Raw genomic sequence first — 23,948 nt, 5'->3', positions numbered from 1 at the left:
TTTCAGAAGTAAATATTGTCCAAAATGGTCTTGAAACTAGGCTTTCCATAATTTAATAAAAAAATAGTTACATGACGATTTACTCTGTTCCAATTTACTTATACATAATTACCTCGTGGCGCTTTAGCCTACATTCCAACTTAACCTATTTTAGTTAACCCTACGCCCGTTTTGATAAATTTTTTCTTCGTCTTTGAATATTTCTGTAGAAAAACTTTGAATAGATACCAATGAACTATTCACTTTAATCATGAAATGGTTGTCGAATGTGAATTTAATTGCAAAGCAATGTAAAAATAACTTGTTCAAAATTAAAATGTGATCCAAGCATGAACGAGCAAAACACATCGGACTAATTTGCAATCGCAACGGGTTGCATCTGTTCTTGAATGTGCAAAAGTCATAAGCAATAATGAGTGAATGAGCTTATGACTTGAATGAGCAAAAGGGATATAGACAATTTGTTTTTAGTACAATTGCAATAATAATTTGAATGAGCAAAACGGATATAGACAATTTGCTTTGTAATTCACTTCTATCACTTCCCAAAGTTTCAGACATATGGAACGCTGGGAACCTCAAAAAGTGTGTTTTTTTACAATCAGTTAAAGTTTTGGAAGTTGATCTTTAAGAGTAGCTCAATGGCGCAAGAGAATATAAATAGTTTATGATTCTTTATTGAATCTATTTTCAATGTTTGTTACTCGTTCGTTCATTTATCGATACTTTTTACGACTCGGGTTGCATAGAGTTGGACTTGGTCGAGGAACATACTTAACTGCCTTGAAAGGGGGCAGTGACACCAAGAAGTCATTCCTCTACGGCGTTTTTTGTTCTTACCAGGCCAGCTGAGGCTTCTTTTGAGTGGTTCCAGAACGTTAAGGAAAGAATGGCTCTCGGTTGTTTCGAACTAATGTCTCTCCTTTGATGTAGCTTTTTTTAATCATAGGAGGCAACTGCATCCAGTTTTTCACTAATGGTCTCATCTAACTCAGTGATCACAACTCTCTCAATTTCTCCAATTATTTGATCAAACGCAACGGTAACACTGTCAATTAATACGAAACAAAAATCAGTCGTAGTGCCAAATTGAGCTCATGGTATGCTCTCGTTTGTTGGAATGCAAAGCATAAATGCTTGGGCGTAAAATCCTGTCATTTGAATTTGGAATGTATATAGTTGATAAAATTTGCATTGAGCACATTTTGAAGATGTCAAAACAAAGCCATAGATCTCGTGTCAACTCAAGAGTCTTCAAGTTTTCGCAGACCCCGCAATTAAATAATCGATACCGGTGTCGAAAAGACAGTAACTCTCACACTGTTTTGGTTTTTAAAATGTTTAACGCAGAATGAGAGGTAAAGCTAATTGCACTGCTTTTTTGTCCGGCAATTGCCGGAATATGGTATCTTGTTTCATCTATTGAACAAAAATTTGTGCTTCGGATCGACCAGGAGAGACTTCGTGGCTGTGATCCTTGCGTCGAGACATCAGATCATCGCCTTGCATTTGTGGGAGTGCCATCTTGAACTTTTCCACTTTTTGCTTTTTGGTATAATCGTGGCCATCAAATACAAGAGTGCGACTTTTGAGTTACTGTACTATTGAGTTACTCTAATGAAATAGTTTTTGCATCGATCTGCTCGAAAGTTGTGATATTTGCGGATTTGAATAGATACCAATGAACTATTCACTTTAATCATGAAATGGTTGTCGAATGTGAATTTAATTGCAAAGCAATGTAAAAATAACTTGTTCAAAGTTAAAATGTGATCCAAGCATGAACGAGCAAAACACATCGGACTAATTTGCAATCGCAACGGGTTGCATCTGTTTCTTGAATGTGCAAAAGTCATAAGCAATAATGAGTGAATGAGCTTATGACTTGAATGAGCAAAAGGGATATAGACAATTTGTTTTTAGTACAATTGCAATAATAACTTGAATGAGCAAAACGGATATAGACAATTTGCTTTGTAATTCACTTCTATCACTTCCCAAAGTTTCAGACATATGGAACGCTGGGAACCTCAAAAAGTGTGTTTTTTTACAATCAGTTAAAGTTTTGGAAGTTGATCTTTAAGAGTAGCTCAATGGCGCAAGAGAATATAAATAGTTTATGATTCTTTATTGAATCTATTTTCAATGTTTGTTACTCGTTCGTTCATTTATCGATACTTTTTACGACTCGGGTTGCATAGAGTTGGACTTGGTCGAGGAACATACTTAACTGCCTTGAAAGGGGGCAGTGACACCAAGAAGTCATTCCTCTACGGCGTTTTTTGTTCTTACCAGGCCAGCTGAGGCTTCTTTTGAGTGGTTCCAGAACGTTAAGGAAAGAATGGCTCTCGGTTGTTTCGAACTAATGTCTCTCCTTTGATGTAGCTTTTTTTAATCATAGGAGGCAACTGCATCCAGTTTTTCACTAATGGTCTCATCTAACTCAGTGATCACAACTCTCTCAATTTCTCCAATTATTTGATCAAACGCAACGGTAACACTGTCAATTAATACGAAACAAAAATCAGTCGTAGTGCCAAATTGAGCTCATGGTATGCTCTCGTTTGTTGGAATGCAAAGCATAAATGCTTGGGCGTAAAATCCTGTCATTTGAATTTGGAATGTATATAGTTGATAAAATTTGCATTGAGCACATTTTGAAGATGTCAAAACAAAGCCATAGATCTCGTGTCAACTCAAGAGTCTTCAAGTTTTCGCAGTCCCCGCAATTAAATAATCGATACCGGTGTCGAAAAGACAGTAACTCTCACACTGTTTTGGTTTTTAAAATGTTTAACGCAGAATGAGAGGTAAAGCTAATTGCACTGCTTTTTTGTCCGGCACTTGCCGGAATATGGTATCTTGTTTCATCTATTGAACAAAAATTTGTGCTTCGGATCGACCAGGAGAGACTTCGTGGCTGTGATCCTTGCGTCGAGACATCAGATCATCGCCTTGCATTTGTGGGAGTGCCATCTTGAACTTTTCCACTTTTTGGTATAATCGTGGCCATCAAATACAAGAGTGCGACTTTTGAGTTACTGTACTATTGAGTTACTCTAATGAAATAGTTTTTGCATCTATCTGCTCGAAAGTTGTGATATTTGCGGATCAAACTTAGTTAGTTTTTTTAGCCTACAATCTCTGGGCAAAACGTGAATTTATGTTGTCACAACAATTAGTTTGAATTTGCATTTCAATTAAGTCTTAAACTCTGGCTTGAAATGAAATAGCACGTGCAGGTTTAAAGTTTAGATTTTGGAATTTAATTACTTCATCGAAGATTAAAACTAATTGCGACACAATTCGGCTTCAGGTAATTTAGTATATGATAAGTTAGAAAATTGGGTAAAATGGCATAGATCAAGTTTGAGTATACTTTGAAACGCTATAGGGCAATTTGAGTGGAACAGGGTATTATGTCCTGCTACCAAAAAAAATATAGCCACCAATTTTGTCGGAAAATAATTCCCCAATACAGTACTCCACAGCAGTACTAACAACAGTATAGCTCCAAATTTCGTTTGAAAAGTATTTTGTAATCATAAAGTTGATAGTACTATGCAGTTCACAACTGAGCTCATGTATAGGTGCTCATTACTCAGTTTGTTACATAACACATATCCCTAATTCAGGCACTTTTCGCGACGCTGCTACAAATGCCGGTACTAGCAAACAACCAGATCAAACAGCCACAACATCCAAGTCCTCAATATCGAATAGAAGTAGAAGAACGGCTACCCCCAAACCCGGAGACGGATCTTGTCGCTTATACCCCCGTAAATGGTGAAAAACAAAAATGAAAGTTCTAACAACAATATTGGATCGACATTGCTGAGCAAGGCAAAATAGTTATATAGGACTGGTAAAAACAAAGCTAATTAGGCTTCTAATTGGCTCGTTGTTCAATTTTCTCTCCTCAGAATTTGATTATGTTCCCAAATTGTTTACAAGAAAAATCAACGTAGTGAGAACTCTATAGATCTTGGTTTTTTTTCAGGAAAAAGTTTAAAATTTGTTCACGATCTATTTTGATTTGTTGCGGTTGGACTTTTGATTTTTTTAATTTCAATTCTTTTCCTTTGTTCAAAGGAATGCAAACTTCACTATCGAGCAGCAAAATGTAAAGGTCACGAAAAATGTGATCGACTTCTAAATTTCGAAAATGGAATTTATTAATTATTAGATTTCCAAGCGAATTAAAATTTCACATACTGATCCAGTTTTTTCAAATTGGGTTAATTTTTTTTTCAAAAAAGAATTAACCATAAATTATTCATGAAATTCAAAGAGCTTTAAGGGCATATATATTTTTTCTTCAAAATTCGAAAATTGAATTTTTTTCAAAAAAAAATTAGTTTTTTTTCTGTTTCCTTGTGTTCCTTACTCTTTTCCACCTGTCAGTTGGCTATGTTTAATTCCCATTTTGGGATAATTCGAGGCTCAGGTTATCGCCTTAGCATTTTTTAATATAATCGATCCAATTTTGTAATAAAAATTTTAAATTTCTATCATTTAGGGGGATGGGTATAACTAAAAAGACCCCCTAAAACGAGAGATAAATATCTTTCAACAATTTCCATCAAATTAGTTGAAAACTAATTATGATTGACTGAAATTTACATAATTTTCCTGATCTTTCTGTAGATTACGGGTGCTAACTTTAGTTTAGATACATAATCTGTTATCTGCAGTGCAGTTCCTTAATTCAGTTTTTTGTACGTCACTTCTATATAGCTGAGATCGCAGAGCATGATGATTAATTGCAATTTTTGAGTTTTAAGTGAGTCGTAAAATTTGGTCTTACTAAAGGAAAACTTGTGCATTTAGCGGATAACCGTTCCCCGTCACTAAAAAATGGTCTTTTTTGTTGAACAATTGGTTTTTTTGAAATTATCTCGAAGTTTTATTTTTGGTAAGCTGTAAAAAATCGCGTCCAGACAATTCGGCCAAAAACAATTCAGCCGATTTGAAATTCAGACAGTTCAGCCAAAAGTATGCAAACAATTCAGCCAGAGACAATTCAGCCAATAATAGTGACCGCCGCAGTCGCTCCATTGTTTTGCGACCTTGCCAACAGAGGGTAGGATTCTATACCAAATTTAGAGCCGGTTAAACCGCGACGCGCGCGTAGCGCGCCCACCGGCGACCTTAAACCGAGAAATAACTCCAATTCCGATTTTTTTCTTTCGAATCTAGCGTTATGTAAAATTGGCTGAATTGTGTGTGTTTTTGGCTGAATTGTCTGAATTTAAAATTGGCTGAATTGTACAACAAAAAAATACAACACATCAAGATCACTGACGGTTATGGACATTAAAGTAGCCAGGAATGCGATTTGATTTAATGTTTCGAAGTCCATGTGTTTCAGTTGTGCTTGTTTTTACGCTATTGATTGAGCTCTTCTTGAAATTCTTCGAAGACTAGTTTTTGTATCTTCTTTTCAAGGTTGTATTAATGTATCGAACAAAAGGGTCAACTGATTTTTGTTATCTCAACCCAGCTAAATTTCAAATGGTTTGAATCCCAGCTAAATAGTTGGTTGAACGGATCATATAAATAGTTAATGATCCCGTTTTTTCATTTGTCCGTAATTAATGTAAAGTACATCAAGAACTTGTTAATTATATTCTCCCCTATTGTGCCTTGCAGCGAATTGGCCCCCTATAAACGAAGAATTGAGTAGTTAAGCATATACGAATTTTGTACCTTGTAACGAATATGGCCCTCTTTTGCAAAAGGGGAGCATATACTTAACAAAATCCGTCCATCGTTTTTTTTAAAACTTATTTAGGATATCTTCATTTAAAAATATTTAAATGAAAATTTAAAAATTGGATTGGTTAAATGAAAATAGATATTGTTTTGCATAATGGATTGCTGGACACGGCGATATCTTTCTTTTTCTTTTTTATTTTAACAACTACAAAAATTTTTTCTCTTACCGATTCTCTGATAAAGTTGTTTATGTCATATATTTTTTATTTTTCATTTAAAGCAAATATATTTTTTTCATTTAAAGATCTTTTTAAATAGTTGCTTAAAACGAGATCCCTTAATCGAAAATAAGGCGCCATAATTTCAGCAGAAAATACCGAATTTTTCTGCGCAACGGGAGCCTTGCCTTAGCGGTTAGACTTTTGAATTCTTTTTAAATTCAGTTCATTTCGCAGCTTAATTCAAATTCAGATTTCTGAGCTGAATTTAAATTTCACAGCTGAAACTTCCCAGCTTCAAAAAAGCACCATTATAAATTGTTCTGGAAATTCAAGGAGCTCTATGGACATGGTTTTTTAAGAGTCAATGAACGTAGTTCAAACTCTTATATAGGTCACCATGATTTTTTTTTTCGTTTTTTTTTTCAAGAAAAGTCTTAACATTTGTTAAGGCTCAAATTTATTTTTCATGGTTTCATTTTTTGATTTCTTTTTAAGTTCAGTTCATTTCCTTTCTTAGAGGGAAGCAAACTCCACTATCGATCGGCAAAAGTGTTGAGGTCGCGAAAAACGTGATCGACTTAGAGTGCCGAAAGTGTTATTTAATTATCGAATTTCCCAGCGAAAATTTTTTTAACCTTTTGATCCAGTTTTCTTCAAATTGGGTTAATTTTATCAAAAAAAGTTTCAATACGAGGCCAAACTGTGCGCTGGATTCACAAAATGCACAATGTAGCCTCTTAATGGTCAATCATAATTTGTTTCAGAAATTCAAAGGCCATCTTTTTTTTTGTCCTTGAAATTCGAAAGTTCTTTCAAAATATAAATCCATGTTTCGTTGCGTTCCTTGACTCTTTTCCAACACTGTTGACTATGGTTTCTTTAAAATTCGAATGTAGTTGTTTTTTTTTCAAAAACTAATTCAGTTGTTCTTTCTGTTTCTTGTGTTCATTACTCTTTTCCAACTGTCAGTTGGTTGTGTTTCTTTATCATAAATAATGATGATACATCTGCTATTTTTTCGAGCCAAGTCAGATTAACTTGTTTTGAAAAAGAATCTAAGAGCTTAGAGAATGTCCTTGATTGCAATCCTTTGACAATGTGAAGAACCTTTTTTAGTTTCAGAAAAACACTTCAAAATCGTGAGTTGTTTTATTTTACCCTCCTCCAGCCATCAGGTTCCAATCAAAAATATATAATCACTAAAAAAAGATAAGTTCTAAACGACCTATTCAACGACTCAATCCTCCTACTCCCGCAGTTCCCGAGGTGAACCACTCGTTGACTTGAAATTCTCTCTGACCTATCATCCAGTCATTTATGATAGGTTTTGTTTGTTGCTGTAATTTATTTGGCGAAAGGTTTTTTTGCGAGGTTGCGTAGCCCAGACATGTGCGAGTACTCTAAAGTTGAGACTTAAGTTAACAAAGGAAAATATCACATTTGCTTTTGAGTCTCAGATATCTTGACTCGTTTGACCATGGCTCAGGGTTAGTTCCGCTGGACTATGGGTTTTTTCTGAGCGTTAGTGAGATATTCAAAGTTGCTCTTTAAATAAAGATCCACGTTGCTTTAAGCAGGTCAATGAGAGCAATAATCTCACTTTTAGAAGGCACCGTCAGCGAAATTTTTTATACTTGCGAACTAAACTTTTTGCCGGTAAACAACTTTTCTTTCAAGAAATTGAACTTAATTTATTTTTAACGTTGCCAACTTTCAGGTTCCTTCTTACGTGGCCTGGTAACGCGGTCGCTTTTGTAACCTAAGGTCTGGGGTTCAATCGCCGGTGTGACCTTGTTTTTTTTCAGTATTACTAAAGTTGAAATTTTTTTCCGGTAAAAATTATATTGTCGGACTTTCGTTTGTCTGGTCAAGTTTTGTCGGCTTAGGTACGTAATCACGGATTTTTTTTGTGCTGTAAACAACAGTCATGGCAGTTACAAGTGTTGATCATTGTAGTTTCAGGGGGACCTTAAATCTTCTTTTACAAAATTTTTTTTTCGGCTCAAAGGTTAATGATTGTCGGCTTTGCTTTCGCTTCATAAGTTTCGTATTGTTGCTAATTTAAAATTCAAGTGTCTTGCTTGGCATAGTTGCCTGGATTTCTTGTTTGATAGAAACTGGTATCTTCAAATTATATGGGATTGGGGTTTGAATTATTTTTTGTTCAAAACGCAATTTTTTTTGTTCGAAATATCAGTTTCTCGCAACTACTCCCCTGCATAATCTAGCAGTTTTTTTACGCAAAAAGTTTTGGCCTTCGGAAAAGTCAAATTTTTTAAACCATTTTCGGAAACTTTTTGAGTTGTCTTGATAATTATTCTGCCAAAATTGAGACGTTGGTTTCAATGGGTATGTCATCCGGCATGGATCGACAAATCTAGTTTTATATATATATATATATATATATATATATATATATATATATATATATATATATGTTATTTATGCTACGCGTAGCTTATGATTTATGTTATAACCATACATTTGATCGGTTGGTCGACCTTGAGAGACCTTCTCTAGAATGGTGGCCGAACGAACGGTCAGACCAAAATAAACGTTGGTTAAAATCAGTAGTTTTACCTCGCTGCGGATTATAGTATCAGTTTATCGATCCATTCGGATTCCAGAATTAGAAGATCATACGTTGAGGTATGACAGGGTAGTAGCAAGTTCCCATTTTCGAGCGTCCACGCTTACTTGTCTTAAACACAGAAAGCTATCCTTTTCGGAAATGTCGAGTTTTTGATATATTCATTTTTTTTAACTTTCTTTTTTTCTGGAAACCTACTCAACAAATTTGCAGGCTGTTTTCTATCGAAAAACCCTGTTTTTGGGATTTTCGCTGCGTAAAAGGCCACAACCTACGGTTTGCAAAAAAGTTATGTATGCCGGTAAGCCATGTTTCTTAACCCTGATCGTGTATTAAACTTTTTGCCTTTTCTTAAAAACTACCCTCTCAAATCTGTGATGAAGGAATCAATCAAAAGAACCGGTTGCGAGAATTTTTCTGCAGAAGCGTCCAATCCTTGATTTTTTGTAAGAAAAATGTTTGGTCCTTTCAATATCTTAAAAAGTTTCTCTCTTCTCACTTATTTCAGTGTATGTGGGATAAAACTACTTCTAGGGATTCAATGCTAAAATTCTAGTTCCGAAACTAATTTTTCGAGAATAAAAAAGTTTACCTAGTAGGATTTTCTTAACAATTGCCTTTTTAAGAAAGAGGGGTAAATGCGAATTAGTTTTAAGTTAGTCGAATTTTTTACCCATCACAAGGCAGCATACTTCGAGTTATAAGTTAACGCTCTAGTGTTTGTTTACTGCTTTTGTTTATAGGGGTGGAAATTCTATAGTAGGTACCATAGGGAGGGTTGTGAAGTAGGTCCCAATAATCTTACTTTTAGAAACAACGTCGGCGATTTTTTTTTTGCTTTTTTGTTACCGTAGAGGTAAAACTTTGAAAAAAAACTTTTACAAAATAACTGTGGTGGGAACTTTCTGTACTTCTTGCTTAGCAACCAGTTGTTGTTTTTCATAACACGCCATCTCGTCCTCACAACCGAAATACTTCAATTTCATAGTTTTATACGGGAAATTGTTTAAATTTATTTTCAGCGTGGGATAATTTAATGTGGTTGTACGGATACATCCGGCCTTAAAACAGCTGTTTTGTTTCAAAATCAGTTGTCAGTAATGGTATAAAATGCCAATTTTGAAAATTTTCATGCATGGGCGGTTTGATACGCTAGTGAAAGCACGTTTTGAGCATTAGACACTTAAGTTAACGCTATTACAAAAAGATAACTTGAAATCTCTACTTCAGATGTGAATGATTTGCGAGTGTTTGACATACTGATAATTTGACTTTGATCGAAAACCGCTTCTACTTAACAAAAACCTCGAGTTTACACAATCACTGCTCGTGTGGTAGAATATCTGTCGTCTATTTATATTGATAGCTCAATCTGCGAGTGACACCGTCAGAAACGTCTGATTGTTTCTGAAATATCATTGTTATCTTGTTTGTTGTTTTAATTTATTTGGTAGAGCATTCCAAAGAAGTCTGAAATAAACTTCAATCTCAGTTTTGTTATTCATATCTGACCTGACCTCGCGGACGTTTGGGAATTGATCTAACCTAGTGGTAATTAGAAAATGGCGACTAGTTTGGACCAACTGAAAGGCATGACTGTCGTAGTTGCGGATACTGGCGATTTCAACTCGATCGAGAAATACAAACCGACTGATGCTACCACGAATCCCTCTCTATTGTTGCAGGTAACTTTTTTTAATTCTAGCATTTTTTTTCCGACGGAATTTTTTATTTCGGCTCCATGACTGTTGTTGAACGGAATAGACTTCCTTTATGGGGAACAGAATGTTACGTAGTCAATAATGTGTACTGCTTGTTTATAAATTGGGCTATGAACCTATGTGAAAATTAGATATACCTATTTGACCTGAGACGTATCTTCGCACATAATGTTGTTAAGGCGGCCAAGATGCCCCAGTATCAGGATCTGGTGAAGGAGATAGTAACCAGCAGTGCATCAGTGGAAGAGGCATTCGACAGTCTCTTCGTGGAGTTCGGATCCCGCATCCTCCAAATAGTGCCCGGCAGAGTGTCAACCGAAGTAGATGCAAGACTGTCTTACGACGTCGACGCACAAGTAAGGTCTTGTTGCTCCTGAACTTTCTGCTCCATTTAATCTCGAGATTACTTCAACTGTTGTAGCTGTGGTGATTTTGGCAGCTATGCTCACGACTAATTTTTCTAATATATTACTCTTGCTGTCCTTTTTTGTGTCGATAAACGAAATGAGCTTTCATTTTTTAGTTATATGTTTTTGTTTACTTTCTTTGTTTATCTTTGTGAATGATATTAACGTTTTTAGGTAGCCAAGGCACGCAAGTTCATAGAAATGTATGAAAAACGAGGTATTTCGCGAGACAGGATTCTGATCAAGCTGAGCAGCACGTACGAGGGAATAGCCGCCTGTAAGATCCTGGAGGCGGAGGGGATCCACTGCAACATGACGCTTATTTTCTCAATTGCTCAGGCGGTGTTGTGTGGTGAGGCTGGTGCGACGTTGATCTCGCCTTTTGTGGGGCGCATTCTGGACTGGTATGTAGCCAACACGGACAAGAAGACCTACGAGGGTCACGAAGATCCCGGTAAGTCCTGCTCCTGAAACGAGGTGGAACGGTTAAAAATGAGAACCAGAAGAATTATGCATTTTTTTGTCGAGGCGTTTTGCATCGAATCATTATTAGTCGAAGCGCTGAAGTGAATTGTAGATAAAGCTTCTCACTTTACGGGGATAGGATAATTTTCGGTTCATTACTTGGATCGGATTATTTTTAGTTATCTGATCATTTGAAAAATCGGTTGAAATGTTATTTTAACATTATCATCAGTCAGATTTTAACAGGTGTACAGCGAGTGACTCAAGTTTACAATTACTACAAGAAGCATGGATACAAAACAGAAGTGATGGGCGCTAGTTTCCGAAACGTAGGCGAGATCATGGCACTGGCGGGCTGTGATCTTTTGACCATCAATCCGAAACTCCTGGAACCCCTCTCGTCCTCTACTGAGACAGTGACTCGATATCTGTCACCAGAGGTTGCAATGCAGTCAGATATGCCGAAATTGTCATACGACGAAGCCCAGTTCCGAGAAGCGATCAAAAGCGACAAAATGGCCAATGAGAAATTATACGGAGGCGTGGATGCGTTTTCATCTGATGCTGTCAAACTTGAAGAACAATTGAAAACCATGTTCGAAGAGTTGAAAAAATGAACTTTTCTCATTCCCAATCGTCGACTCAATTTGTAAAATGTATTATAGTGGAATAAGCTGCAATCTCTCTTTTTGCACTGATAAAGAAGCATCCATGGTGTATCTTTGTATGGCAATTATGGTTCTGAATCAATATATAATTGTTTGTTATATTCTTGAATTGTAATCTTACTAACTCAAGCGGAGATGGTGTTAAAGTGCGAGGCTACGTTTTTTAAACGCAAGTCACTGTTGCAAAGGTTCTGCAGTATATAAGCATAATGAAGTAAATATGTTTAGTTTAAGTACATGATGTTTGCGATATCAGGCAGTCGTAGTAAAATTGTTAAAGAAGGTGCGCATCAAGCAGGAGACAGAGTTTCGAATCCCGTAGTTTATTAAGAGTCGATGAAAGTAGTGATTTTTTGTAAAGTTTTTTCAGGAATAAGTTTAAAATTGCTTTAGTCAACTTGCGTGCGTTCATTCGCAGTTCATGAAAATATCAGTATGTGAAATTTATTGTATGAAAAATACTAGTTAGTCTACAGCGTGCGTTCAATCAGCGTGAACAAACTCTTTCACATGCACGCTCGCACATGAGCTGTAGAGGTAGTTTGAAAACATGTTTTAAAGTGAGAAAACAACCGTTTTAGCATGTAAAGTCTAAGCATGAACACAATGTTTTTGCTGACTAAACCATTTTCGGAAATGTTTTTTCACGCATTCGGAAAATTATTAAGAGTAATGAAAAGAAGTGAAAATTCTTATATAGGTCTTGCTGATTTGTTTTTGGTTTTTTTTCAGGAAAAAGTCTTAAAATATGTTCACGCTCATTTTTGATTTTTCGCGGTTTGACTTGTGATTTATTTTTAAGTTCAGTGCATTTCCATTGCTAAAAGGACGGCAAAATTCACTATCGAGCAGGAAAAACGTAAAAGTCACGAAAAACGTGATCGATTTCTTAAGTTAGAAAACGGAAATTATTTATCAAATTTTACAGCGAAGTAAGCCTATTGATCCAGTTTTCTCAAATTGGGTTAATTTTAACAAAAAAAGTGTACAGCATAAATTGTTCTAAAAATTCATAGAGTTTTAAGGCTGTCTATTTTCTTTCTTGAAATTCAAAAGTTGAAGGCTCTTGAAACAAAATTCAGTTTTTTTTTTCAGTTTCCTTGCAATTTTTAATCTTTTCCAACTGTTAGTTGGCTATGTTTTCACTATCCACGGGGCTGGCGGCCCTCTGACAGTGAAATAATTCCCTCGTGCATAAAAAAAACAGTTGCGAAATTACTACTTAAACACAACAGAACTGCATCCGTGATTGACTTGTAATTTCGAAAGTGGATGTGTTATTATTCAGATTTCCAAGCGCAATAAAAATTTTAACTTGTGATCCAGTTTTTTTTATTTCGAGCTTATTTTATCAAAGAAGTGTCAATCATAAATTTGTCTTGAAATTCAAAGAGGGTCATATATATTTTAATTTTCTAATTTATTTTTCATAGGATTCTAACCTTTTTTTTTCATGGTAGTGTTTTCATTTGAAAAACGAAGACTGCTGTCTTATTAAATTAAAACTAGGTCAACTCAAATTTTTCGGTAGTTCTATTAAAAATTGCTAGATGCATTTGTTGTTTCTTTCTTGTCACTTTGATTTGTTGCCCGCTACTTTTCCTGATTAACTTATTGTATTTGTTTAATTAAAAGTAGTTTCAATGTGTTAAGATTATAACGAAATAATTTTTAGTTTTCAAGTTATTTCGTTGTCAATTAAAAAAAAAGTTATCATTAATTTCATTTCACTTTCAGATAATATTGTTACTTTTCCGGAGCTAATCATTTTTAAAATAGCTCAATGATACAGTTTTTTGTCGTTTTTAGCAATATTAGTTAAATTGCGTTTTTTCAGTTGAGGTTTTGCTTAACGTTCTCTTTCTTTAAACTTGTTTTTTGTCTGACCGCACTTTTTTGGAATTTTTATCGGCGTTTGTTTTCGGCTTCAGAACTTCAAATCATTTGTTTCTTCTTTGCAGTGTCTCTTTCTTGTTTCTGCATCTTGGTTTGATTCGAGTTTTTCGAGTATTTTTTTCTTACTGCAAGAAGAATAGTTAGTAGATTTTGAATTGTTCTGTAAATATTTTTGAAGTTTATCATTTTCATTTGTTTGTTGTCTCTAGTTTGTTGTTTTTAGTACGTGAGGTGTGTTTGTTTAATTTAAGTTGTTCTGATTGTTGCAAAGTGATATAAAATTTGTTCAGTAATTATATTTTGTCTTATCTGAAAAATCAGAGTTCGCGTTTTTCATCAGTGTGCTGTTTACAAATAGTTTCATGTCAGTTGTAATAAACTAAATTAGTTGCTTGTTTAATTTTGAAAAGTGTTTTCCAACTTTTTTTTCACTCTGATTTTTCAAAACTTTTTTCTAGACATACATTTTTTTTCATCGCAAATGGTTCGAAGCTTTACGTCGTTTCTGTGTCTGCTGTTAGTTTGAAGGCCAAATAGCTTGAAGGCCAGATATATGTATTTTTGAAATCCTAAAGTTGAAGTTATCGAAAAACAAGACAGATTTTTTGTTCCCTCGCGTTCACTGACTCTTTACCAACTCTGTTGGCTATATTGATGTTTTTTTCTGTCTTTTATATACATTTTCTGTCCTACATTTTCTTGAAAAATCAATGCAATTTTGTCATTTTCCATCAATTAGTATTTTTACACAAAATAATTATGCATGTCGAACAAATGTGAGTGCTTGTGTAGCAGTTATAGCTTACAAGTATTACGCTAGGGAGCTGTCAGGGATTAGTGAGTCTCTAAATGCTCCTGTAGAACAGAGTCTTTTGACTGCTGTCGTCATTGTAAAAATATGTTTTTTTTTTTCAAATTTAAAATAAAAGCTCATTAAATTCCTACAAAAATTAGTTTTTTATGTTGGTAGTGTAGTTTCTTCAGATAACTCCAGCGAAGTGTTATGATTTCATGGGCGAAGTGTTGTAAGAACAGGCGACCTTTTCTATCCAAAAGTCGCACAGTTTAGTGCAAAGTTTATGCGTTAATTAAAGAGCATGATTCAGCTATATCCGCTTTATTGTAGCCCATTCTTCGATGCCTGATATCTACGAATAAATTATGCGAGAAGGCATTTTGCGCAAAAAACGACGTCTAAGTGGTAAAGGCAAGTAAATCATGATCAGGCGAAGTTTAGACCTCGTTATTACTGAGATTTTCTTTCAAGGCATGTTTTTTCATTTTCTTTTTTTGCTGCTTTTTTAAACTGTTTTAATTGCATATTTTTATCAAGTTTTGGGATGCGAGCAAGGTAGTATCCACTCTGCGCTCTAAATTCTGTTAACATTGGAAGTTGTAGAACTGCATTTCTTGCTAGTGAAATTTTTCTAATCTAATGATTGTAGTTCAAAACAAGAGTGAAAGGGCTTTTAATATGCTATATCAATTGATCTCATCGGGTAATTATGTATGGTAGCTTGCTGAATTTGCGTGGCAAAAACAGCACAGTCGAATTTAAAGTTTCTTTACACATTACGGGGAGGGCTGGTAAAAGTAATTGCAGAACGATTTGAAAGTAATATTTTTTAGTAAATACCGATGAATTGAAGATGTCGAAATCTTGAATGGAAGTTGCGAGCTAATAATTTAAACTGTTTGTTTCAGATTCTTTTGAAAAGTGTATTGAACATTCAGTGAACTAATGGGCGTTTCCTTGTAAGTAATTTGTTTTGGGTTGTGACCTAATTAATCTCGTCTCATTTTAATACAAAATTTAACTTCATCAGTCGTTATAGCCAATTCAGCCCAACTCGACTGATCATGTCAAATGTTTTTGTTCCGACTGTTGAAAATGGGGAGGAACTTTAAATTCGGGTTTGTTTTACTTTTCTAGGAGTAATGAACGTAGTGAGTTTCTTACATAGGTCTTGGTGATTTTTTTTATCAGGAAAAGTCTTAAAGATTGTTCACGCTTAATTTCGATTTGTGGCGATTCGACTTTTTTAAGCTTATCTCGTTTCCATTGTTAAAAGGAAGGCAAACTCTACTATCGAACGGCAAAAGTGTAGAGGTCACGAAAAACTTAATTGAGTTCTAGAGTCGAAAGTGATTTAATTTTCAGATTTTCCAGTGGAATTAAAAATTTACATTCTGATCCAGTTTTCTCAAATTGGGTTAATTTTATTGAAAAAGCATCAATCGCAAATTGTTCTTGAAATTCAACGATTTTTCTAGAGCATATTTTTTCTTTAAAATTCGGAAGATTTTTCAAACATCAGGTCAGTTTTTTTTCTGTTTCTTGAGTTCATTTCTCTTTTCCAGCAGTTGGCAATTTTTTGTTTCCAAGCAAAATCAGATACTGCAAGTAATCATTGGAATATAGTGAGTGATAAATCAAAATAAAGTAGTTTTAATCGTGATTCGAAGTACTTTAAAAAATTTTCAAGTGTTGAGAAAAACCGGTTTGAATTTTTCGAATAATTTCGAGTGAGTAAAGCAATCGAGTAACGTTCGTGGTATATAAAGTTGGTCATTTTGGCTGAGCAAATTTTATTCTACCAAATGAAAATTAGTTTTGGAAGCTTTATTTTAAAATCAGATACTGCAATTAATCATCGTAATGGAGAGTGATAAATCAAAATAAAGTAGCTTCAATCGTGATTCGAACGACGTGAAAATTTTTTCAAGTGTTGAGAATAACCAGTTTGAATTTTTTGAATAATTTCGAGTGAGTAAAGCAATCGAGTAACGTTCGTGGTATATGAAGTTGGTCATTTTGGCTGAGCAATTTTTATTCTTCCAAACCAAAACTAGTTTTGGAAGCTTTATTTTGCCCCAAAAGCTTTCTAAAAAATATTGTGGAAAAAAATAGAAATTTAAAAAGGTTTTCTTTTGTTTCTTGCACGTTTTTGGAGATAATTGTTGTCGATTTTGCCTAATTTACTGACCTTCTACGCGTTTTCTAGGTCTGTCATCACATCACGCACAAGAAACGACGCTCTTTTGAAGAAATAAGAATTTTTTGTAATTGTTTTTCTGATTGTGGTCGGAACATTCTGTGCTACTTGCGCAGCAACCGGCTTTCCTTGTGTGGCTTTGTAGTTATATATTTTTTTCTATGGTGATTATGATTTGAGATACACCGAGTAATAATTTTTAATACTGAGAGCAGTGATAAAGTTAAGGTCATGTTTTGAGCTTTCATCATTTTGAAGGTCTTTCGAAACAACTTTCAAATCACTGATCGGCTTTAGTTTGTTTCAGAGTTGCACCATTCGCCGTAGTTGTTTCCGAGAATATCCCTCAAATCAGTCGAGACGAAGTGATCAAACGCCTGACCTACCTCGGTGCTACAAAAACGTCCAACTTCTCAATTGACTATGACGTTCTCTACCCTGTGGCGCCCATCGAAGGCCAGAGCCATTCTAACAACATGCATGTGTTCCATCATAGCGAATGTCCTCACAGTACTTTCTGTATTCTGGACAGTGGGGCTAAATTGACATGTGAAAACTCTTTTGACGCAGTTCTGAACAAAATGAAACCGTTTTATTCGCCAAAAAAGACCCAAACGGGTACTAGTGCGATCGAAATTAAAGGAGCAGTGTACTCGTATGTTGATTTCGTGTTCAGGGTCGGAGGCATTTATTTCGGACCGAACCCGAAGTATTTTACGCTAGAGGTAAGTGAGTGCTAGTTAACATTATAGAAGCATTCCAAAACAATCACCCCGCCAAATTAATCAAAATTTATGGATCAAAAGTGAGTGAATAAACGAAGTTATCGGTAAATTAACTGGCAATAAAACTAAATCCCTTCATGTAAATGTATCCGAAATTCAAGAAATACGAAGTTGTATTCGGAACTGTTATTAAAACTATCATTTTTAGACGAAAGTTGAAAATGATCGAACGTTTTTGTGTTGATTTTACGTAAGTTCAAGTTGGATAAAATTTTTTTATGTAGATTGAGTACAACGCTTGTGACTATATGTCCAAATGCAAAGCACTCATGGAAGAAATGCTGAGCGATGTTCTGGGAAATGACGTCATCAGGAGCTTCAATTCCTATTGGTCAAACGATTCAGCCAATAGAAGCTCCAACCCCGACCAGGAGGAACCGTTTCAAACTATTGACTGCATTGACAAATATTTGAACATAATAACCAAAATTAAACAAGGAAGCGTTTCTACTAATTATGATTACAGTTTCAATTGATTTGTTAGTGTTTATAGGTATTGTTTCTTGTAGAAGGCTGAGTTAAAGTTTTCGCTGTTCCTTTTCATAATAAACCTTGTATGCTTCGTTTGATAACGGAAAGCTGGATTGGCTAGTCAGGCAAAAGTTATTTACTCTCGTGGTTTTTTTATCGTGCGTTGCGTCATCAAGGTTTTTCCGCCAGATTTTCAGTAGCTTATTAAAAAAAACTTGCGGTGGAACAAGTATTGTAGCCTTTTCAGTCGTGATTTTTCAGTCGTGATCTTTGATACTGTCCAAAGTTTAGAGCTATTCACATTTATCTTTTCCCAAGAATTATTCGATATGTATTGAAAGGCAAGTCGGAACATTCAGGGCCTTGCCCTGATATATGAGTAGTCTTGTTAATTTATATATTTTTTTGATTTATTGTTTTTGTTCCGACTATCGAAGAAACTAGAATATTCACGCTCGGGGTGGTTTTTTTTCAGTCAATTTTCGCCGATCGAAATAATTGTTTTCAACAAAAGGTTTTTATACACCATTGAAGATATCGACATCCTGAGTTCAATTTTAAAATTATATTTTACCTGCAATTATTTTTAGTAAAGTTCTGGGGGTTTGAAAATTGCCAAGTTGGCCATGTTCTCGACTAAATTATGCACGCTTCAAAGAATTTATTCATAATGGTGAGAGCGTAACGCGAATTATTTATGAGTGGCGAAATATCCTGCACAAAAATTTCGTTCAAAATTGAATTGAGGCTAGCTAATTGGTCGGATTAATTTCGTACAACTCGAAATTTCTTACATCGATTTTGTCCGGAATTTAGGTTTCCAAAATCTTTTCCCAAAAACTATACGATATGAATTAAGGGACAGTCGGAACATTCAGGGCTTTGCCCTGATATACGAGCAGTCTTGTTGTTTATTGTTCTTGTGCGAAGAAAACTTTGATAATGGTGCTAGGAAATTAGACGACAAGCAAATTAGTCTATCCAAAAGTAACTGAATTTAGACAAAAATTTGTGTGCAAACTTTACAGACTTAAATTAATTTTTGGTTGAGTAAAATTTGGTTGTCCAACCGCAAATCAGGTTATTAATGTCACAGTTAAATAACTTATGCTTTTCAAACTTTTTCGATTCAATGTTTTAAAATAAAATCATAATAATAATTTTGATCGTTTCTGATTATGTACGCTTTTTGTTTTTGTTGTAATGGGGACTTTTTTCCCCGTGAACTTTTTTTTTCACAAAGCTGTCAGAAAATGAATTTGTGTCGCACTTGATCTAAAGCTAATGCAGCGCGGGCGCCGGTGTACTCCAAGGGTTGCTATTCGAATCCCGGTCAAATATTGTTTTTTTTTGTGTTCGGGAAAAAAACTAGTTTACCAGAATTTTTAATGAGTTTGCATAAAAATTTCTGGGAAACATTGAATTGTCACACTTTCGTTTGTCTGCTCAATTTTTGGCGACTTTTTTTTTAGAAAGCATGACATTTTAAGTCTTGACTTAATTGCTTTTATTTGTCTAGTTTGAAGATAGAAACTTTGTTGGTATCGTTTGGAGTGTATTTGCTTCATTTTTGAAAGTTTTTTCGCTCAAAAAAATTTTGACAGCAATTTTCTACGACATTTTTTTCCTGTTCAATGAGAAGTCCGCCCAATTTTTGTTGGCTTAGTAGCCACTCGTTACATGAGTCGATACATGAGTCAACAGGATCGTTGCAGACCATACCAGAGTCGACAGCACCAGTCGAAAAGGGTCAAGTACGGTTTTGTTTCGTGATGAAATTGTCTTCAGATGAGGCGAAAGATATGGTTTCTCACAGGGGAGGATTTAAAGGGGGATGGCCCCATTTAAACTGTTTTGAGATATCCATTTTGGCTGACGGATCCTAAAGTATTTCTAAAAGCGCCTTTGGCGCCAATATTTACTTATTTTGAGGGGGAAGCGCGCGCCAAAAGGCATATTTTCTTAATCACAATTTTTTCAAAAAGTGGCTTTTGTAGCCTGTTTTAAAAAAAAAATTACACACGGCGTAAATAATTTGGACAGAACAGGGTCTTTTTAGTGCTTGGGAGAGCTCGGAGAATAAATTTAGGAATCTGCTTAACAATTTCCCACCCTATGCTACCTACTTAAAATTCTTCACCCCTATAAATAAGCACAGTAAGTTAGCACTGAGCTTTCTATTGCGAATTCTAATTTTGCTGCATTCTGATTGGTCGAAAGTTGACCATTTTGATCTACTTAAAAATCTCTCTCCTCCCCTCTCTCCTTTCTTGCAAACTAGAAAGTGGTGGAGATTGTTAAGTAGATCCAAATTTAGTCCATCTAAAAAAGGTCGAACATTTGTTTGAAAATCCGCCCCCCCTCGAGAAAATCCTAGATCCGACCCTGCTTATAATCATCTGCAGCAGCTGCTAAGCTATATCAAATTTAGTATCTTGGTTATCTAACTTTTCTTCTTTATTTTTGGATCTTGTTAACTATCCCCCCCCCCCAATTTCGATTTTCAGAAATTCAACTTTGGCAGCCACATTTTCAATAGCTTAAAACAATTTTCAGAAAATGTTATTTAAAATTTTTTACGTGTGTATTATATAAATAGTGAGTAACACAAATACGAACGCGCGAAAATGAAAACCCACTTAATTGTTGACATTTTGAAATGCATATTTTATACAGAAATGGTTGTCAAAAATAGTACATGCATAGGGGTGGGGGGGAGGATAGTTAACAAGGTCCGAAAAGGGGGAATAGTTAATAAGATCCAACTTCCGGGGTTGACAAAAAATGCTTATCATACTATTTCATATTATGAAAAAAATGCTTATCATACTATTTCATATTATGAAAAAAAACGCTTATCATACTATTTCATAGACCAAACAAAATACTATGAAAATTGCATGATACGCATTTTTTCCATACTCTGAAATATTATGAAAGGAATTTTTTTCCATACTATGAAATTGTATGATAAGCATTTTTCCATAAATGAAAATACCAAAAAATATTTGTTTTGAAATTTTGTGTTTTAACCAAAACACTAGCCCTGGACTTTTTGTCATAAGAAAACCCAGAGAGTAACTGGCAGTTACCATGCAGATAAACTGCATTTGGTGATTTTTGTCACCTACATTAATTTTTACATGAAATTCTATACCAAAATATCACTTTTTGTATATGTAATTTTTGGTTTGAAAATTTTGGTAGTTGAGAAAAAAGGCCTGTTTTCTTAAAAATTTATTTTTATCTTAGCAAATGAAGTTTAAAAAAAGAATGTTGTTTACAAAAAAAAACACTTTTTTGTGATTTTTGGGTGGAAAACTTATTCTGGACTACGTTTTAAACACAAAAAGTCAAATTTTCCATGCAAAATTTTTTTTTTTTTTGCAGAAATTTATATTTAAGCACAACAGCAAGTTGGCAACCAAAAAAGGATAAAAATTATTTTACCTCAACTCTGTGTTTTTGCTTATGAAAAAAGCATATCATACAATTTTTAGATATGAAAATTATATGATAAGCATTTTTTGACCAAAATTAAAATCATGTTTTTCAGAGTCAAAATGCATTTTTTCAATGAAATTTTTTTAAACTCATGTAAATTCATCCAGAAATGTCGTTAAATTAATTTTGAAGATTTTATTTTTTCTATGGCAAAATGCTTATCATACAATTTTCATATATGAAAATATTATGATGAGCACTTTATTGACCAAAATTAAAATCATGTTTTTATTGAGCAGAAAGATTCAAAAGATGGAAATAGAACAGAAGTATTTCTCTAAAAACTTTTCATACAGTTTTTAAATTTCGTATGAAAATTGTATGTCAAGCATTTTTTCCATAGTCGCCATATATGAAATTGTATGATAAGCATTTTTCTTTTATGGACGTCAACCCGGGTTTTTTTTGTGAAATTGTCAGATTCACATTTTTGTTCCTGGTATTACATGATATTTTAAAAGTGTTCATCCAACTACGAAGACAAAAAATAGCTTTGCTTTGGTGTTTTCAATTTTGTCAGAGAATAATGCGAATTTTCCATTTTCAACAATCAACGCTCTGATTGTAATTGCTCAATTATGGAAAGGTTGACTTTTTATCTTTGAACATAGCAGGCTTTTCTACTCGTTCAGCGGAACAGCAGTTAGAAGTTTCAGATGAACTCTAATTTTACGACTTTTGTGTTTGCCATTTATAGTATTTCACCCAACAAATGACAATTTGGTGTTTGAAAACTTGTGGTTAAGAAAACAAGGAACTACTTTTGCCTGTTTTTGCTTATCAAGTAAAATGGTAACCAGGTCAAGTTTCAGTGTTGGTAGATAAATATTTGAGAGGGTGTCTAAATACAGCGTTTTAATTTAGTCCTGTGACTTAAATTATACGCCATGTTGTCGTAGTAACGCAACCTTACTTGCCTCCAAAAAAAAACGTGATAATCGATATAACATGCTTAACATTTAATGTAACGTAAGGTTAAAAGCTGGATGATTGGCTGTTTTTTCTTCGAATTTACCACTTTCGGTCGGAGTTTTGAACGCATAAGTTTAAATTCTTGTAGTCTATAAGGTGTGTATGGAAAATTTACAGGAGGACGGCGCCACACTCAGTTCCGGCCTACTAAAATTTTTGGAATTGATCGTCTTTTAGTACTATTCAACTACAATAGTTATGGTTGACCAATTTAAAACCCACTGTGTAGATTTTGGGGATTTTTCCTCATGGTGCGACGTATCTTGCCTCGCCCACTTTCCCCCATATCTCTTCCCCTTCACACCATGCTACGCCGTCAATAACAAACGATATCATCTACAACCCCGAAATGTTTGCTGATCAAGTAAATTTGCCGATCAAATGTCTCACAGCATTGCCCGCCCTTTGACTCTTCTCAGCCTTCTTTGTTGAGTCAGTAAAATATGGGGTGCAATATAAGTAACTAAAATACTCCTTTTACAAAAAGCTCGCGTTTTGTTCGGCTGAAATTCTTGATGGGTCAGAAAATTTAGTTATTTCGATTCGTACGTTTATTTGCTGCGTCGTTGCGCTCGCATCATCTACACGCGCTCGATCTTCATCTTCTTATTCCAATAGCAACTCATTATTTTCAACAATGTAAATTAATGATATAATCAACCAGACTGGTTCAACCCGGCATTTACCTCAGATCAAATTTCTAGTGAAAACTAACGAATTAACACACAACACAGTTCTCTCCGGAGTTTTGCGATGTCTTGTGTTATCAATTTTCTCAAGTGTTATTCCAATTGTGTGTTTGAGGGTTTGAAAGATTATCTAAAGGTAATCCAAGGTTCACCGTGAAGCAACCATGAAACTGGTCGAAAGAAGTCCCTAGATGTTCTTGCCCGCCAAGTTATTTTAAATTGGACTCAACATGACGAGGCCAAATTGTTATTTTTTGAATTGCTGTAAGTAGATTCCGGAAAACACTGCTATTTTAATCTTTCTTTATTTTTTAGTTCTTCATCCTTAAAGATTTGTCTCTGGATTCTAGTGACATACACACACCAAATTATGCGCCCATCCAGTGCACAGTTTGGCCTCATAATGATTATTTCATTGTTTTTCATAATCGTGAGAAAATTAGCATTCTTTTTCACAAAGAAGTGATTAGCGCCAGAAGGAGTCAGCAGAGGTGTTTGCTTTACTACAGTTATTTTATGTAATTAATGTTAAGTATCTAAATTTTGAAATATATATGTATATACAGGGGCGGATTTAGGAGGGGAGGCGGGGGGGGGGGGGGCTTACGCTCCCTTTCTCTCTCAGGCATTCGACCCTCTGCCAACCCAAAGGACCCCCCCTTTGGTACATTTTTAAGAAATAGATTTTTGGCCGACTGACCCTGAAATTTTTCTAAGGGCGCCTTTGGCGCCCATAAATACTAATTTTGAGTGGGCAGCGCGCGCCAAAAAAACGCGATTTTTTGATCAACATTTTCCAAAAAGTGCTAAAAAATGCCTTTCTGGCCTGTTTTTCAAAAATTTTG

The 23,948-nt window shown here is 34.8% G+C and overlaps 3 protein-coding genes across 4 annotated transcripts in view; all 3 read left to right on the top strand.

The window, feature by feature from the left end:
* The window catches only part of LOC134857069 (uncharacterized), a 37,222-nt gene extending 33,276 nt beyond the window's left edge, over positions 1-3,946 (top strand). The window contains exon 4 of the mRNA XM_063873418.1: positions 3,636-3,946. Coding sequence (XP_063729488.1) covers positions 3,636-3,790 — 155 coding nt within the window. The 3' untranslated portion in view covers positions 3,791-3,946. The remainder of the gene's footprint in view (positions 1-3,635) is intronic.
* Positions 1-17,984, top strand: part of LOC134850117 (mediator of RNA polymerase II transcription subunit 20-like) — a 425,236-nt gene extending 407,252 nt beyond the window's left edge. The window contains exons 1-4 of one of the 2 annotated variants that reach the window (XM_063866567.1): positions 13,281-13,290; positions 15,389-15,441; positions 16,990-17,407; positions 17,692-17,984. In XM_063866567.1, the coding sequence (XP_063722637.1) occupies positions 15,428-15,441; positions 16,990-17,407; positions 17,692-17,943 (684 nt within the window). In that variant the 5' untranslated portion in view covers positions 13,281-13,290; positions 15,389-15,427 and the 3' untranslated portion in view covers positions 17,944-17,984. Of the gene's footprint in view, positions 1-13,280; positions 13,291-15,388; positions 15,442-16,989; positions 17,408-17,691 lie in introns of those variants that run through there. The other variant, XM_063866566.1, reaches the window with a different exon arrangement.
* Positions 9,671-12,072, top strand: LOC134849975 (transaldolase-like). Its single transcript, XM_063866555.1, has 4 exons — positions 9,671-10,214; positions 10,430-10,606; positions 10,832-11,111; positions 11,369-12,072. Exons 1-4 carry the CDS (start codon positions 10,092-10,094, stop codon positions 11,737-11,739), a joined length of 951 nt encoding a protein of 316 aa, XP_063722625.1. The 5' UTR covers positions 9,671-10,091; the 3' UTR covers positions 11,740-12,072.
* Positions 17,985-23,948: the final 5,964 nt, after the last annotated feature.

The sequence above is a fragment of the Symsagittifera roscoffensis genome, chromosome 1 (assembly GCF_963678635.1).
Source record: "Symsagittifera roscoffensis chromosome 1, txSymRosc1.1, whole genome shotgun sequence".
Classification (NCBI taxonomy): Eukaryota; Metazoa; Xenacoelomorpha; order Acoela; family Convolutidae; genus Symsagittifera; species Symsagittifera roscoffensis.
The sequence above is the reverse complement of the archived record's forward strand: the minus strand, read 5'-3'. Positions and strand labels throughout refer to the sequence as shown.

Excerpts from the sequence above, each read along its gene's own strand:
- LOC134849975 (XM_063866555.1), top strand. The coding sequence starts at position 10,092 with ATGGCGACTAGTTTGGACCAACTGAAAGGCATGACTGTCGTAGTTGCG. Across the intron at positions 10,215-10,429 it reads ATCCCTCTCTATTGTTGCAG|GCGGCCAAGATGCCCCAGTA; the intron begins GTAACTTTTTTT and ends AATGTTGTTAAG. Across the intron at positions 10,607-10,831 it reads CTTACGACGTCGACGCACAA|GTAGCCAAGGCACGCAAGTT; the intron begins GTAAGGTCTTGT and ends TAACGTTTTTAG.